Here is a 16,972-nt window from a genome sequence, read left to right as displayed (position 1 = left end):
AAATTAAGAAGGTTAGCGAGGAATTTGAGGAGCGCTTTGCAAGGGATGCTCCAATTGATAGTAAAAAGTTACTTAAATACAAAAGCAGGGTGTTTGCTGAGGTAAGTCCCATCCACAAAAAAAAAGTCTCGAAGAAGAATGTTGGAAATGATAGACAGTGAGTCTGGCTTACATCCCTTATAAGATAAGATTATTGAGCACATAGATAAACTGCCTGGAGAAAGTTCTCCATTAGAACTGGAAAAATGTGAGGAATGGGAAAACTAACAGGATTTCCCAATTACTCCACCAGTAACTTGAAATAGCTAAAGGTGACTGCAGTTAACTCTGTCAGGTACTTGCATCTCCTATGTGTGCGTTTTCACCCACAGTGACTTTGAGTTTTCTCGTTTCCATTAGCCTCAAATGAGAAAATCTGAATTGTCATGAGTAACTAGGGAAATAAATTATGATGTTGCTGGCAGAAAGTCTGCCAGGTAAGAAGGGAGCAAATGGCAAGGTAATTGTAACGATGTAGAGTGTGTGTATCTGTGTGGCTGGGGAGGACGGGCTGTGGGGGTGGTATTTAGAACAGATGGCCAGGGAATTTTGGAGAGTGTTTCTCCTGTGTAGGAGCCAGCAAAGCAGCTGGAAGAATGGAGAGCAACATAATCCCAGGCTGTATGAAGTGTCTGTGACATATGCTGTAGTAAGAGGAGTGGGCAACGTATAAGGGAATGCAAGGAATGCAAAAATTACTTACATTGGTGTTTTTGTGTCTGGGGATCAAGACTTTTCTTCCTGTGTGCAGTTGACAACATTACCTCCTTGCCTATTACTTGCTGCTCCCCTACACGTGTCTTTCCCTCCTGGTCTAGCTCCAAATTTGTGCCTACCCTTATTGAATACAGAAGACATGGGTGCGTAGCAAAGCAGATAGTGAATGTAAATCAGAGAGTGAAGATGGCTTCAAGTAATGGACAATAAGGACTCTGTGCTCTTGGACCTTGGGCTTTACCTGTTTGGACTAACAACGAGGTTTTCACAACTCTGAGCAGCTCTTCTAGACACCTCACATTTGTAACTGCAGAATCTGCTGCGTTAACCAAATATACAGTGAGGTTAAGGGGCTGAACAGAGCTCAGGATGTCTGTAAAGTCGATAAATTTAAAGTGTGTTTCTTATGCTTTTTGACAAATAAACCAAACAATATGCTGAGATTATTATGGAATCATCAAAGCTAGCATCTCTGGTCTTCTAAGATGTACTGTTTTAATAGCACATTTTGCCATTAAAGTTATTGCTGTGGGTGGGAGAGTGAAACAATTCATTTGCAATTAGTGCTGTAGGTTCATCAGGGAAGCATATATGTTTTTCAATTGTCTGAATTATCATTCTTATCTAACCTGATCTATTGATCATTAATGATCTAGAAACCCTTGGGGCATGACAGGCGAGTAAGAAAAATTGGATAAGCTCTGCACCATTACGGAATACCAAGAAGCTAAAATGCTACCACTGAACCCTTGTAGCATGCTGAGAAACACGGCATGAATTAGTAAACAGGATCTCTGGATGCTACAGGCTGACCTTCAGATCTGTTAGCATCTACTGCATACAGACTTCAGTTCAAAGTTTACATATTTTCAGGCAGTGTATTAAAATGTTATTTATGATAATACTAATAGAATACATAAAACCTACAATCTTACTAATCATTAGTACCTTATGAATGTCACTTACTAATATGAACACAGCATACTTTTTTTCTTAAGAAAATCAAGCATTTTTAGCAGCTGGACATGTTCACTTACATGAAATAAAGACATTGCTCATAAAGATATGACTGAAAGACTTATTTCCCTTGCCTTGCTGAGTTAAAATCTTAGTAGATTAAAATCCCTTAATATGAAACAGTGAATAACATGAGACAAACCTAATTTGACCCTCCCATCATGTCACCAAAAATCATAATTTTATTATTGGCTTTTAGACATTTAAGCAGGCATAGATGATTATTAAGAAGCAAGAAGTGCATTAATAAGAGGACTTCTTAAATGTTTTTGGAATAAAATCTGAATTTATGCTTCATGTTTTAATATCAAGAAAGATTGCTGATCAAGGGTGCCTGGAATGACTCACTTGAGGCCTGTTTCAGACAAAGTGTCTCATCTACTGTCCCGTGTCGAGCCATTAGTTTTAATGTATCTTGTACCCAAATCAAAACAAAACAAAAACAAAACAAAAATCTTACCTATTTCACCAGGAAATGGCATTTGGATTAAACAACTTTTTAATTTGAAGGATAATGGTTTTGATCTACTTTTCACTCTTTCTTAACAAATGTATTTGTCTAAAATGCCTTCCTTTGTAGAGGTCAGAGTATCAAAACTGGTGGATGGTCGCAGGGTTTGACAGCTGATATTTTCTGTAGGTTTCATCTACTTGGTAACAATCAGCCTTGGAGCTCATCAGCCCTGTCCCTGTGGAAATGCCCTGGTGCAGCCGGGGAAGAGGTTTCTTAGCTGTGCTCAGTGCTGCAGGCAGCGCAGTGCATCAGCTCCAACCAGTTGCACCAGGCATCCAGTGTTTCAGTTTGGGCCTTGTGGTGTCCTGTCCTACCTTCAGTACCTGAGTGAGTTTGTCCTCAGATGTGTTTGTGAGGGAGTTACAAAGTTTTGCAGATGATTCAGGGAAGGAGACATTATTTTTAGAGGAATAGTTCTGCAGATGTTGAAGAGGTGTATAATAAACATAGCATGGTATTTTATACATACCTACATACTTAGAGGGAGAGAGAGCACGATTATCTTGTACTTAACTCAGTTAAGTATTGCCCTAGATATCTGGATTTCTGTTTTAATGCTTATGAAGTGGTGGGGTATTACAGTGCTGAGTAGGAGCTATATGGCAGCTACAAGGAGTCTCACACTTCTGGTTTTCTGCCGTAGTTGGTGTGTGCTGAGTACCGTGCTGGCCATTTCCCAAGAAGCAAATAAGAGCAAAATAGAATACTGGATCGCTGCTTATTAAAAGAGCAATCTTTCTAGCTCTGAATGAGGCACAAATCTTGTGGAAGAAATAGTATATGTTCATGTAATAAATTATGCATATCATAAAGAATATGCACAGTCTTAATTTCTGTATTTCCTAGCTCATTAATTCTTAGCTACAGTTTTCATATCTTTGCATATGTACTTAATATATATTTTTTCTTCAATCTCAATTTAGTAATAATCTGTTCTTCTTAATAACTGCTTACTAATTTTCTTCATTTTGGACGGATCTGCTTTTCTTTACTCAAGCATGTGTATATATGTTTGTATGTAATATGGAGAATAACAAATGAAAGAATGAATCTTGTCTGTATCTTTTGCATGCAGCTGCTTATCTGTTAGGTTACTCATTATACTCAAATATAAACAGTGCTTTCAGGAGGAGATACCCCAAATAAACTTGCCAGATACCTTTTAAACAGTGAACTAGAATGACTTGACCCTGTGAATACAAATCAACTATGTTTTATTAATCTAATCCCCTATCATTACAGTATAGAGTAAGGCTGCTTAAATAAAACTTTCAAGAACAAAACAAAATAAACTGGAAAAATAAAAGGAATGAGTGATGTGGCACAAGGAGCAAAAAAATAAGGCTTGAAGCTAAGGTGAACATGGCGAAGTTCTCAACTGGAGAGAGGAAATGGGTTCTGCATAGTAACTGGGATCCTCTAAATAAAAAAACTCAGAGGATAGATTGGTGGAGAAAATGGAGGAAAGAAGGTCTTGGAAACAACACAAGAACCAAGTCTCCCCTGCTTACTTGTAGTAGATGCTAAATGAATTTGGTTATCTTTAAGTAGATAGATGATTAAGTAGATGTCATAATAATATAGTAGATAATGAAGCCCCACGCTAAGTAATGTGGTGCCTTACTTGTTTTTTATTTTAGGGGATCCTGACAGACCAGAATAGCCTGCTTTACTCCGCTTATGAGAACTCCTTTATGCATCTTCTCCAAGAACCTATTGATGACTGAACCACAAATATGCCCACGGTTGCATGTTCTGGTTGGTAGGTTTGCACTCCTTCAGCTGGCCAGATTGGAGGGTGAGCATGCTAATTAGCTGGGATGGAGCACAAGGCTAAGGAGCTTTTAATTTGATTTTAGCTAATAAAACATTCTCTTGGATTAATGTAAATGACTAATTTGTTAATCCATATCCACTATTATATTTTAATAAAAATGTGTTAGAGATTTCTGATTCTTGAAAAATAGCAAGCTTTTTATTTATGTATTATTTCCAGATAAATTAATAACAAGATTATTTTGTTGCCTGTTTGCTGCTGCTGCAGTTTCTATGTGTGACTTTTACCTGGGCCAGTGTATTTCAGGTCAGTTTGTCTGAATCTGATGTAAGTCACATTCATTCCTTTTAGTTCTTATTACTGTATTAGGCAAACATATGTGATATTTTCATTAACGACCTTTGTGCAAAAATGAAGAGCTTGTTAATGAAACCTGCTGTTGGCACACAGCTGGGCAGCAATGTCACTGTGCAAGAGACATAATATCATAAAAAGGAAATGAATAACCTTGAGGACAGGCAAAAGATAAGAGATGAAATTCAGTAGCTGAGAGAATAGGTTCATGCCCTTACAGACTGTTCATGAGAACTTTCTCTTATGAGACAGTATCTGCCTCCTAAGTAAGGTCAGGAGCCACTAAGTTTAAGACCCTGCCCATGTGACAAAGTGCTTATGGCTTGAACATCACAGCACTTCTCACAAACCAAAGCTATTGCAAGTTTTACAAATTATGTATTCTCCTGCCTTTCCTACTTGCACAGCCTTCCTGGAAACACAAAGGAAATGGTAACATCCCTTGTATGCACTGTATAGCATAGGCTTATATCCTATAGCACAGAAGAAGAGAGAGGCTCTGTGCACTTGCTTATGCGATTTGGAGACAATCTGTCAGAAGACTATCTTAGCCAGTGGTATCAAGAATATTCTCTTGCAAGTTTTCTGTAGCCTCCAGTTGAAACAGTTTTGCTACGTACAAAAAAACTTGATTTTATCTGCTATAGGAACTGGAATTTGGGTCTTAAGAGACAAACTTCACAGCCACCAAGCTGTAGAGTCATTTTCATTATCTTTCTGGCCCAAAGATTATCAAAACTTTTGTTTATTTTTGACAACTGCCTGTTCCAGTTTTATATCATCTCAGGCAAATACATTCTCCAGGAGGTACATTTCTTGAAGAACGGCTTGAGCATTTTAAACTGTTATTTTTTTCCTAGTAGCATTAAGTAATCTAATAAAAGGTGTCTCCTGCCTTGACAAACACTACTTTCTATTCTTTGGCTATAAGAATGTGCTGTTTCACAAATGTCTTCTATGTTGCTGCTAAAAGGAACTGTCTAGTTCCTGCTGCCCTCCCGTATGCTATTTCTATTGTTCATGTAGCCCTATGGCGAAACCTGAACAAACACACAAAAAGTTAACTGCCAGGTCAAGTGACAAGTGATGGCAGTAGAACATGGGATAGAGATGTGTAGCAGGTGGGGGGACTGCCTCTCAGCCCAGCATTGGCCATCTGGGCATGAGAGGGACTGCACCTCAGCCCAGCACTGGCCATATGCCCAGATTTTCTCTGTTCTTAACTCTGTGCTGAATTGCGTAGGGCTGTGGTGCTCGTGTCCTTGTTTTGAATTCAGCCCTGTTTGCACAGCCATGTAACTTGGGGAGAGCCATGAAAATGTATTTGTGATGTCTGTCATAAGTACAAGCAGGAGCGTGTAATCTGCACTAACATTAAGTATCGTTTTGATCCACGGGGACGGAATCTGGGACAAAATGCTGCCCAAAAGCTGCCAACTGAACCTTCTCTGATTCCCTCTGAAGTGCCTTGCACCAGTGGTGGCTGGCTTCTCTCTCTGCTATTACTTTTCACGGCTTTCTTCTCATGGGATCTCTTGTGCTGTGCAACAGATCTTAAACTTACTGTTGTTTAAAGTTCCCTAGTGCCTTTTTTTCCTTTTCAGAAGGTTTCAAAGCAATGCTTCTTTAGTGGTCTAAAGCACTTTGACAAATCATAGAATCATAGAATTGTTAGGGTTGGAAGGGATCTCTGGAGATCATCTAGTCCAACCCCCTCCACACGCAGGATCAACTAGAGTGTGTGGCACAGGGTCGTCCAAGGGGGGTTTGAGAATCTCCAGAAAGGAGATTCTACAACCTCTCTGGGCAGCCTGTTCCAGGGCTCTGTCACCCTCACAGAAAATAAGTTCTTCCTTGAGTTCCTGTGGAACTTCTGGTGCTTCAGTTTGTGGCGGTTTCCTCTACTGCTGGCCACCACCAGTAAGTAAAGGCATCATAACAGCCAGTGTTTATGTTTAGTCTAGCTGTTGGAAGGGCATGCAAAACTTCTACATCATTAATGAAGGATTTAATGTTTGCAGCTTTGAAATGCTTCTTTTTCATTTTATAGCAAACCTTCATTAGCATTTTTGTCAACAGGCAAACTCTCTTGTCTGTGTTGCAGATTAGTAACCTTAGTTACAGTTTTGCTTGTAGCTGTCAGTCATTAGTGACAGACACTCAGCTGTCCGCAATCCAGCATGTTTATTTTGCTCTCAATTTCTTTTTTTTTAATTATTTTGCTCTTGCTGCACTGTGCTTTATTTTGCACATGATTTTTGAAGGTTGAGTGAGAAGCTGACTAGGTTTATAAAACCAGTGAAAGTAGGTGCAAAATTGGGTCTCCTTTTTAAATTTGATTGCCTTTATCTAAGTACTCTTTCTGCATGTGGGACACTTTTTATTCAAGTGTAGTAAAATAAATTCTGAAAATAGATGTTTGCAATGGAAATTGTGACCTGCTTTTAATGTTAGCCTTGCTCACTTCTGTGGAAACAGCTGTAACTTAGAAGATATTATTATAAACCTTTGTCTGTGGAGAAATGCAAGAAAGCAAGCTCTTCTACAAAACAGTCAGGGGACGCGATATGGGGCTAGAGCAGCAAGACCCCCCGCTGTGCACACACCTGGCGCTGTTGCACGTGCCCTTCTGGAACCTTCCAGGCCGCCCCAGCACTGGGTTCCTGGGAGCCCTGGGCAGTTGCCCCACTCTGGGCGGGGCAGCATGTGGGGAAGGGCGCAGCATCTTCGGCTCCCCCAAGAAGCACCATTTTGAAAAAAATATGATTGTTTTGCACATCTTTGCTTCATGTAAAGCTCCAGAAGGATCTTTTTAATGCAGGAGAGATGGAGCCAAGTGTGGTCGCAGAGGCGAGAAGGGGCAGCTGTGCAACCAAGGCATGGTTGCCATAGAGGATGAGGACAGGAACCTTTAATGCAATTTCTAGACGTGAGGAATGGTAAGTTGAAACTTATTTTTATCCTTGATGCCACACGGAGTGTTTTGCTTTTCAGTTTTGATACTGGTTGTGTGGTCTGGGCTTCTCTGTGTATAAAGAGCGTGCAGAAATATTTTTATATATGTAATTTTTTCTTCCCCTTCGGGCTGTGGCCGGTCTGCAGTCCTGCAAGAGCCCTCCAAGCAGAAATAGCCCTCCAAGCCGAATATTCGCCTGTGGTGGGGCAGCGGGAGGCGGCGCTCAGGGCTTTGGGCCGTTACAGTTTCCCCAGCTCCTGTGCCCGCTCACGCTGCCGTCGCAGAGGGCGGTCCCTGTTAGCGCCGTCGGTTACAGGGGCCCCGCTGAGTGCGCACAACGGCCACAAGATGGCGGCGACGGGGCTCGGGCCGCCTCGTCTGCTGCCCGCCTGGTTCTCGCGCCGCCATGCTGGTGAGTGCACGGTGCTCTGTGAGTCCCCGCCGCTACGCTTCAGGCTGATTTCTGAGAGTAATGAAGGATGCGTGGTCATAGCTTTAAAGCAAAGATTTCCGGTGTTTTCCTGTGCTTCGTACAAACACGGGTTAATATTGACATGTTTAGCGTGGGTTTGGGAGTGTCTTGGGTTTGACTGGTGGTAGGCTGTAGGAAAAGTGGTTTCTTGTGGAGAAAAGAAATTGTGACTCTTAATAGGCATAGAAGAGCTGAAGGACTCCCCCTGCTTCCCCTTTGCCCCACTAAGAAAGGTTTTAACATGCAAGAAGAAATTCAGTGAAAATTTCTGAATAGGTGATTCAGGTTACTCAGGAAACTTGTGAGAAAGTGGGTAAGTTCACCTTTTTCCAAGGATACTAAAACCAAAATTCTCCAGCCAGTTTCCACCTTTATTTTTTTCATGTAGCTATAGCTTAAAAAGCCAATGAATACGTTCTCTTATTTTTAGAAGGGATCTTGTTTTCAAATTTAGGGTTCAACAGCATGCTTAAGAATAAGGTTATGAAATTATTACACTCAAAAGCAAAATAAGGTTTTCCCTCAAAGAAACAATCCACTGCAAATTCAGAACTGGATCATGGAAGTGGGGAGGAAGAGAGGTCTTTCAAAAATATCAGGAGAAACTATGGTGAGAAGTACTAAAAATTCTGACTATCCAGAGGAGCACCTAAAGCAGCCTTCCAATATGGGAAAAATCAAAAAGAATAAAACAGTGCCACTGGATAATCGTGCACGATTCATTTATGAGAGTAACCAGAGTGGCTGTGTTTGAACCAGATTTTCTATCTGACCTGGAAAACCTGTTCCGAAGAATTATTGCAGTAGCTTGTGTTAAAGTGTTAGGTTTTCAGTGATGTCACTATTGGCCATCTGCTGCTATTTTGCTAATTATAGCTTATATTTGGAAAAAAAAATATATTTTGCATTCGCAAAAGCATGTTTTAGGACTTGTATATTCTGTTTATACGTGGTCCTGTTGTTTTTATCCATAGACTGCAGGTGCTTGGAAGTGGAGTTAGCCAGCATGCTTTCAGCTCAGAACTGAGAAGGCTTTTGAGGGCTCTTCCTGTCTTTCCACATAGACTTACTCTCTTCTATGTGATGGCTCCAGTGCCTCTCTGACTCCACAGCGAGTCCGTTCAGAGAGCCAAGCTATTCTGCCAAAACTGTGCAAAAGAAATGACTTCTTACAGTTTACTCTTACTGGAGTTTAGCTTCCTGAACTCACTTGTACCGGGTCAAGACAGTTACCAGTGCTAGAAAAAGAGCTGGCCTGCATAGTCTGCGGAAGGCAGTTCAGCCATCCACTTGGCCATGCATTATTCCCTATATATTGTCCTCTGAACAAGGAGTAATCCAACTAAAGCTTTTCAGCATGGGAAAGAGGTTTGATCATTGGTGGAGCTAGGTGGTCTGCAGGCAGTGTTTGCTGTCTGTCTGCTAACATAATTACTAGGCACATCAAATAGTGGAAAATTGGGAGGGAAAAACAGAACCAAGGAGAGATCTCTGCGTGTGCAGTGGTCTCCTTGCTACAGCATTTCGCTTAGGGCTATAGGCTGCGCAGACACCACCTTTTGGCTCAAGCGCATCTGTGAAAACTGGAGGAATATTCTGGAGAAAAAACACTATATCTAGCAGAAGACAGGATTTTCTGCAGGAGCACCTCAGGGCTGTTGCTAAGGTAGCATTGTGGCTGATGAGGATTAGCTAAGATATTCCAACCTAGAGACAGAAGCCAGACAGACCAGAGAAACTGATATAAGCTATATAACTAGTCTGACATACAAAATGGGGCACCTGTGTACTTATTCTTTATCTATATAGCTGAATGTTCTCTCTTTTTAGTCCAGCTCACGGAGATTGATGCATCTGCCACCAACAAAGTACTTGTTCAGTACTTTAAAACAGATATTCTTGCACTGTAACACTTGACCGAAGTCATGGCTCTGTTATTTTCTGTGTAGTTCACTACTCTGCATATTTTATTGTAATGAAGATAACTAATACAGATTTGGGTATTGTACATCTGTGATACAACTTGCATCTCCGTCTGTCCTCCTGTGATTTCAGGGAAGTGAAAGTGTAAACAGCACAGCAGAAGGAGATGATTTGGGAAACCTTTTTTTTTCCCTCACTCTTCCAAATAATAGTTACTTTGGCTGTCAGAGGCCCCAAGGAATGTGTTAATTGATGGTGTCCAAACAGCAGACTGATATAAAGTCAGATTTCTTTTGTAGCGAATTTTTATTTGTAAACAGCACTGGAAGACTTGTCCTTTCTTTGCCTTTGTTCTTATAAACAAAGAAACGGATCTTGTTTCGACTGAGGTGTTAAGTTCTAGCTTTGTTGTGGTTGAACATTTTCTGTAGTGTGCCCATTTATAGAGTGAGAACTGCTTGCATGAGGTGTTTGAGTTTTTGTTTGTTTGTTTTTTAATGCATTTTCCTTTCAGCTAGCTAGTAAGCATTTGAAATAAATAGGAGCAATCAAAACTATACACAGTAATAGCCAGGATCTCCACTAATGTAAAACTAAATTGATGTTAGTGAACATTTTGGAATTGATGGAGCACTTGCAACTTCTGATGTCTTGGCCAAGAAAACAGTCTTCATTCTGAATAAAAGTCACTTTCTTTTCCTTTTAAATTTTCACTGGCATTTCTAAGAAGCTAAACAAAAGCCTTATTTTCTTAGACATTGTTATTTACTGTCATTCAAAATGCAACTATTTTAATGGTGACGCTATTATTTACTAGTTTGGGGAAGGGTCAGCTGGTGTATTGTACTTTGATAGGTGAAACTTTATTTTGGTAGTCATATAAAGCTGTGTGTTAGATGGTATATTGTATATTATTTCTTGCTGATGGTTTAATTTTAAAACATCCTTCAGGTTGCTAAGCCTTATTAATATGGTATGTTGTTCTTAGTACTCGTAAGTATATGGATGATAGACAATATTGGGGGAGGGAAGTAGCTTTCTAAATCTAAGCTTTTTGCTCTATTTTTACTCACCTAAAGAGGTTGCCTACTTCACAAAAGTTCAAAGCACTTGGCAACTGTCAGTGTAAGATTCTGTACATTTATCACTTATGGAAAATCTGGTCTTTTTTTTTTTTTTGGCCTACATGTGGTTTTATTATCCAAGCTTTTGAAAAAAAAATTTTTTGATTGCCTACTGAAGGATAATCCTTCCCGATAGTACAGTGCATCTTGGGCCACCTTCAAATACTGAATTTTAACCATGAACTTGCATTTTATATATCTCCCCTGTGGATCAAAATAAAGTTGCATAGAGAGACATTTATTGGCAGCATGCGGGAGGGCATTTTTTCCTTTAGAACTTCACTTTCTAAATGTGCAATCCAGATACAATGAGCTTGTACTCCCATCAGTAAATTTATCTGCATCAATAGTCATTGTTGCTGTGGGCTTTAAATCTTTCTTCACAGTATTAATTTTGTGAAATATTTTTAAAAGAGTTTATGCCTTTCATTAGATTTGTAAGTAAGCTGCCTGTAATATCTAGAGTCATACTCTGCAACCGTTTGGAAATGTGAATATTTGTATGTCGCTGTAAATGTGAGGCTACAAATGTGTCTCAGACTTTACAGGTCTTGTATCAAAAATCTTGAAGCAGATTTTAGTAATACAAGCAATAGCAGTGCCTTGGTAAAGAAGAAAAAGCTGTATTTGTCAAAATAAGTCCCTACCCTAATCACTCCCCAAACAGTTCGCTTTAGCTCTTCCTAGGCCAAGTAAGCTAAAATATGCTAGGAATATTGTCAGTGTCATACATCAGCATAGTAAAAAAAAGAATTGGTTTTCTTTTAGACTCTGTATGCTTACTCTTAAATGCACAGGCATTATTATAATAAACATATATAAGCATAAATAAAATCAATCCCCTTATAGGTGCATGCGTGTTTTACAAAGCTGGTGCCAATTGCTTGAGTAGTAGTTTCCACCTTTGTGTTATTTAATGGTTCCATATAAAGGTTACACCCATTATTTTTCTCCTCAATTTCTGCAACGATCTAATAGTAATAAAATCTAATAATAATAGTGATAATGAGGTGAATGTTGTGGTCCTTAGCTCTTGACATTAGTCAAGTCACACCATAAAACTTTTTAAATCTTCAGAACTTAGAATCTGGCTTTGGCAGCTAAAAAAACACTGACTTGTCTCCCCCAAATAGCTGCGTGACTTCCCTTTTCCACTCTGTAGCAGTGAAATGTGCAAGTTTTTTGACCTGTCCATTCTTGTTTGGGGAACTATCTTCTTTGAAGGTGTATAAGCTTTTATAATTAAGAAATTGCTCAGACCTGTGAAATAACAGAAAGGAACAGGCATACAGATCAAGCTATGCAAGTCATGGGGCAAAAGTGTTGAACACCACAATTTGGCATAGACCAAGACCATCTCTGGAAGTATTCTACTAGGAAAATCACTTAGCAGAGAAGTTGCCCAGTCTTGCAGAGAGTGAATTCCATGCTGCCGTGGTCATTAAGCTAATACGTGTGGTACTGGGATAAAGCACACCCTTCAGGCTTTTGAAATCTGGCATAAAATACAGAGGCAGAGATTGCAGAAAGAGCAGTTCTTCTCTTGCAAGGGTAGGTGGTACAAAGTGGAGGGAAACAGGGAAATTTTTAGGTCACAAGATGTCTACAGATTTTTAACTCCCAGAAATGCTACTGAAGGTCAAGCAGAAAAGTCTTACAGGATTTTTTTTTGCCATTGCCAAAGTTTGGGGTAGCTTAGCTGCCAAGCTTGACTTGATTAGTCCCCATGCTAATGCTGCTGAGGATGACTGCCACCAGGCATATAGTCTCTGGGCCTTAGTGGGAGGAAATGCATCACTTCAGTCTGGTTTACAGTACAGATATGAACAGTTTCTCCACTGGCTCAGGAAGTAAATATCTTTGAGCCCAAATATCCTTGTAAGCATGCCATCTACTCGATCTCATGGCTTCAGATATTAAATGATATTGGCTGTGTTCAAAGAAGGATATAAATTGCTCTCCAGTGTTTCTTCTCTCAGCAGATCAGTGATGTGCTGTTATTCCCAGCACCCTGAACTGGAACTTATACATCTTGTTCTTATCTTCTAAATAGGGAGGCATTTTCATTCCTGTAACCAAATGAATTTAAATAGTTATGAAAGCTTACTGGGCAGATGGCCAAAGCTCCGGGCTAGAAAAATCAAATTGCTTATAGATTTTTTTTTTTCTTTATTCGACCCAGTTGAAGCACCTACTGATACAAGGCATAGAGGTCACAAGTTGTCATAAAACTATACGTGAGGGTATTTAAGATGAGTTTCTTTGGGTTGTTTTGGACTCCTGTAGAACTTGACTGTACACCTTTAATCCAGCTAAACTTGTATTTTTCTAGTGTTCTTTGTTTTTCTTCAAAGTATGATCTATCTGATTACCAAAAATTTGCAGAAGGATTGTACAGTGAATTGTCAGCTTTTCAATTAAGAAGCTTATTGGATAATTGATAATATTCAGGCGACTGTCTGTCAGGATGTGACGTACATCCTTTGCTTGTTGTTTGAAGTATTTCTCTCATTGGGATCTGTAGAGAAAGTTGGCAGACTTCTGAAATGTTTACCAGAATAAATACCAAATACTGGAGAAATAAAAGGACCACAGAATCTTGCATGTAACTGTTACTTCTTGCTCCTGGGGTCCTAAAAAATGCAAATTAGCTACCTGCAACGGGATGCATTTCACTGGATCCTGTGAAGGAAGAAAATCGGACAGTAGCAGTGGTTCTAAGGACACGGAGGTTATGTGCCTCCATTTTCCATGTCTGAAGATCTCTGCAACCACAGGCTAGTTTTTCTGCAACCACGGGCTAGGTGAATCAATGAATGATATCAGTGTTATCCCAGCTTGTAAACTCTTAATGCCAGTAAAAGGAGTAGGAGAGTTTGGGGATTCAGTGACCTGAGTATGGGGTGCTCATTTGTTCTCATTTGATTTGCTTATTCTGCAACAACTGGCTTTAATGCTTTCTTATTGGTCTGTTCTTGGGTGCTGTTAAACATAGCACATGTGTGCGTCAGTATAATTCTACCTCATTCTCTTTCCATTCTTCTAGCTATTTTTAGGAGACCATTAATTAAAAAGATCTGAAAGAAAAACACACACTTATTAGGTGAAGAGAAAATATTCAAATGCCAGGGGAGGGCCTCTTTCATATGTACTGTAATGAAAGCAAAGAATCCTGAATTAGATTTGTGTGACTTGCATAATAATTGCAATGCAGTTCAGTAGAAAGACAACAACAGTGTAAGTAAGGAATCTCTCTTGAATGTTCCCCTGGATGAAGAACTGCGGTATCAGGAAGTGCCTCAACTTCATCTCTTGAAGAGAATAACTTGTGTCAGTCAGAGGAAGCACACTTGAGTCCTTCCTCTTCACAGAGATCAGGAGAACTTAATCTACAAGTGAGAGAAGAAAAAAAGAAAAGCCTTCAGTACTTTGACAATGTGATATTTATCACATTTAATATCTACTGGAGAAAATGTATGTTAATAAATGTGTAGTGAATCTAGCGCTAAATAATGGAGTTCATAGAGTTTGTCTTCATTTTCTATAAAGCCATCGATGAAATGCTATCATCTTGCTTGTCAAAGTGTGATTGTCTTTTAATTATTGGCTGCTGACTACTCCCTTCATCACATTTGCTGTTTTCAAAGGCAAAATCCTTCCATGAGACTTCCAAGGTGCTTTAAAAATCCTGGAGGGAGTAAAAGTGTTCTAATCTCTTAAACTTTTGTTATATTTTGGGTGCATCTTTAGGTTCACAGCAGATATAGTTATTCATTGTCTGTTGCCAAACACTGGATACGGATGCATGTGTAGACTTCTCCAGGTAGATTAATTTGGGAGTTGGGAGGGAAAGTAGGTATACTATAGGGTCACAAAAGAAGTATTATACACTAAAAGGGAAGAGAATCATGGGTTCAATCTATAACCTTACATGGTTAGTCTGAAGAGAGCTTTCAATTAAAAACAGCTTTATGCTTCCAGACAGTCTCAGGTGTAAGGTATTGCAATTCTGTAACTGACAATTCTGTTAGTCTGAAAGAAGAAATATTTCTCTTTTCAACCACAAATAGGAGAGAAGAGAAGCAATGACATGGACTTACTCTTCATATGTGGTTATTGGAAACTGACCTCCAAGAAACAGTGATGTAAGCTGAAGGCTTTTCTTGTAACCAGTGAAGAACAGACATTTAGCCTTGGGTTCCTGAATACCACTTCTGCAGTGTAATGATTACAGAATGACTTTCTCCATACTGTTTTGGAGCTGTCTGTCTAATATATTCGGGAGAAAAAATTGTTCGAATAGTTTTAGCAAAATTGGCTGTCCAGCAAGTTTCTTGAGTAAATGAGTTCTGCTTTGTTAATATCAGAGAAAACTGTAAATATCTACCCACTAATTCAGTCTTGCCAAATCTTTCACATTCCAACACAACCAGCTTCAACCAGTTAATGAAATTATTGGTCTCTGATCCAAAATTCATTGTATTAGTCCAGAGGAAAGAAAGCAATCTAATAAAATGGCTCAGTAATGCCCTGTGGCAGTGATGTGTGAGTTGGTGGTGTTAAGCCTCCTTTAGTTTCCATCTGTGTTCCCTTTCAACATTGCTAGATATTCATCTACTGGGAAGAAGACTATGCAGTTTTTGGCAATGGCAAATATCAAAATTTCAGTAGCGGGTCTAGATTTCAGCTGTCAATAACCCTTGAAAATTTGAAGAAGGCATTCATGGCACCTTCAGAGGATCCTATACTTCATGAATAAAAATAGAGTGCAGTTGCACAGTTTAGGGTGTTTCGGTCTTTTTTTATTTACCCTCAACGTAACACAGTACTTGCTAGGTATGTCTTATCTGATTTAGCTGCCTAACTGGAGCTCTTTACACCTTTTGAAATATTGGGGGAGTGCTTAAAAAGGGAGGGTAGAACAGGAGGAATCAATGAGGGGAAGGAGAGTGACTAGGAGATAAAGAATTTTAAGGAAAATAGTTCTCTTTTTGAAGAGAATGCCAGAATCTGAAAACAGAAACCCTAAGGATTTTTTTTTTGCTTGTTGTAAAATTTAAATCAAGACTTAAGTGTCAAAATTCTATAAAAATTGCTTAGAACACTTAAGAATGTTGGTGTATGATATTTTAAGCCTTTTTGGAATTTCCTTCCTGTAACTGGGTTACGATCAAAGATTTATTGAGGAAACACTCTAAATCACCATTTCTTACGTATGGGAGGCTATCAAGACTACTGTGGTGGATGGTTTTATACTAACATTAGAGCAAAGAAATGAAAAAGTCCTTCGGGCCTCCCCCCCAACCCCGAGATGTTCTTTTTCTGTAAGGTAGTATTTCTGTGGAAATTCTGTCTGAGGATGGATCATGGAGCTAAGAACATTCATTTTTGTTCTTGGTGCTCAGTCTGAGTGTATGTCAGAATTTCGAGTATGTCAGAATACTGGATAGTATCATTGTTCTAAAATCATTATGATCTCTGCCATTTGGGATGTTTCTGCTGCTTGCCCTATGCCTTAACTCTCTGCACACAAACCAGGGGAAAAGCAATCCACTAGTTTAAAGTCAGCACAGTCCAATAAGGTCAGCATGGTAATGGCTGAAGAATTTTAGCTTTCTCTCTGCTCTTTCAGAGCTTATTGAATTCTATCCACCTAGTGTCATTGCTAGATGATAGTAAGTAACGTACTGAAAATTCAGTTCATGCCAGTAGGATGGATTTGCCAGGAGCAATAGAGTTTTCCCAGTGACCATGTTTGTCACCATAAAATAAGAAATTCTGCCACCCCTAACTGGAAAGCCCCGCCCTGCTCCTTGTCTCCCACCCAGAGCGGACAAGGCAAGACCCTTCTAGCTCCCTTCACTAGGAGATTCCACCAAAGTTCAAAGAAACGTATGTTCTGTTGCTCTGCATGTTGCAGTTCTGGCTAAATCTTGACATGATATGCAGCTGCATGGTCTCTATAAAAGGCTCTTTTCTGCCCTGATCTTGTAGCCACCTTTCTCTCTCAAGTGGTTGAAGCTGGTGATTCTCAAGTACTCTCTCATTTGTTAACAAAAGTTTTGTTGGTTGGTTGGTT

At 39.5% G+C, this 16,972-nt stretch overlaps 1 protein-coding gene across 1 annotated transcript in view; it reads left to right on the top strand.

Moving 5' to 3' along the window:
* The first annotated feature begins 7,240 nt into the window (after nt 1-7,240).
* Nucleotides 7,241-16,972, top strand: part of GALNT18 (polypeptide N-acetylgalactosaminyltransferase 18) — a 191,670-nt gene continuing 181,938 nt past the window's right edge. Inside the window, 1 exon segment of the mRNA XM_088525819.1 lies at nt 7,241-7,357. Coding sequence (XP_088381945.1) covers nt 7,314-7,357 — 44 coding nt within the window. The 5' untranslated portion in view covers nt 7,241-7,313.

Source organism: Tinamus guttatus, unplaced genomic scaffold, assembly GCF_059628265.1.
Source record: "Tinamus guttatus ecotype Peru unplaced genomic scaffold, ASM5962826v1 Tinamus_guttatus_pri_ptg000240l, whole genome shotgun sequence".
Lineage (NCBI taxonomy): Eukaryota > Metazoa > Chordata > Aves > Tinamiformes > Tinamidae > Tinamus > Tinamus guttatus.
The sequence above is the reverse complement of the archived record's forward strand: the minus strand, read 5'-3'. Positions and strand labels throughout refer to the sequence as shown.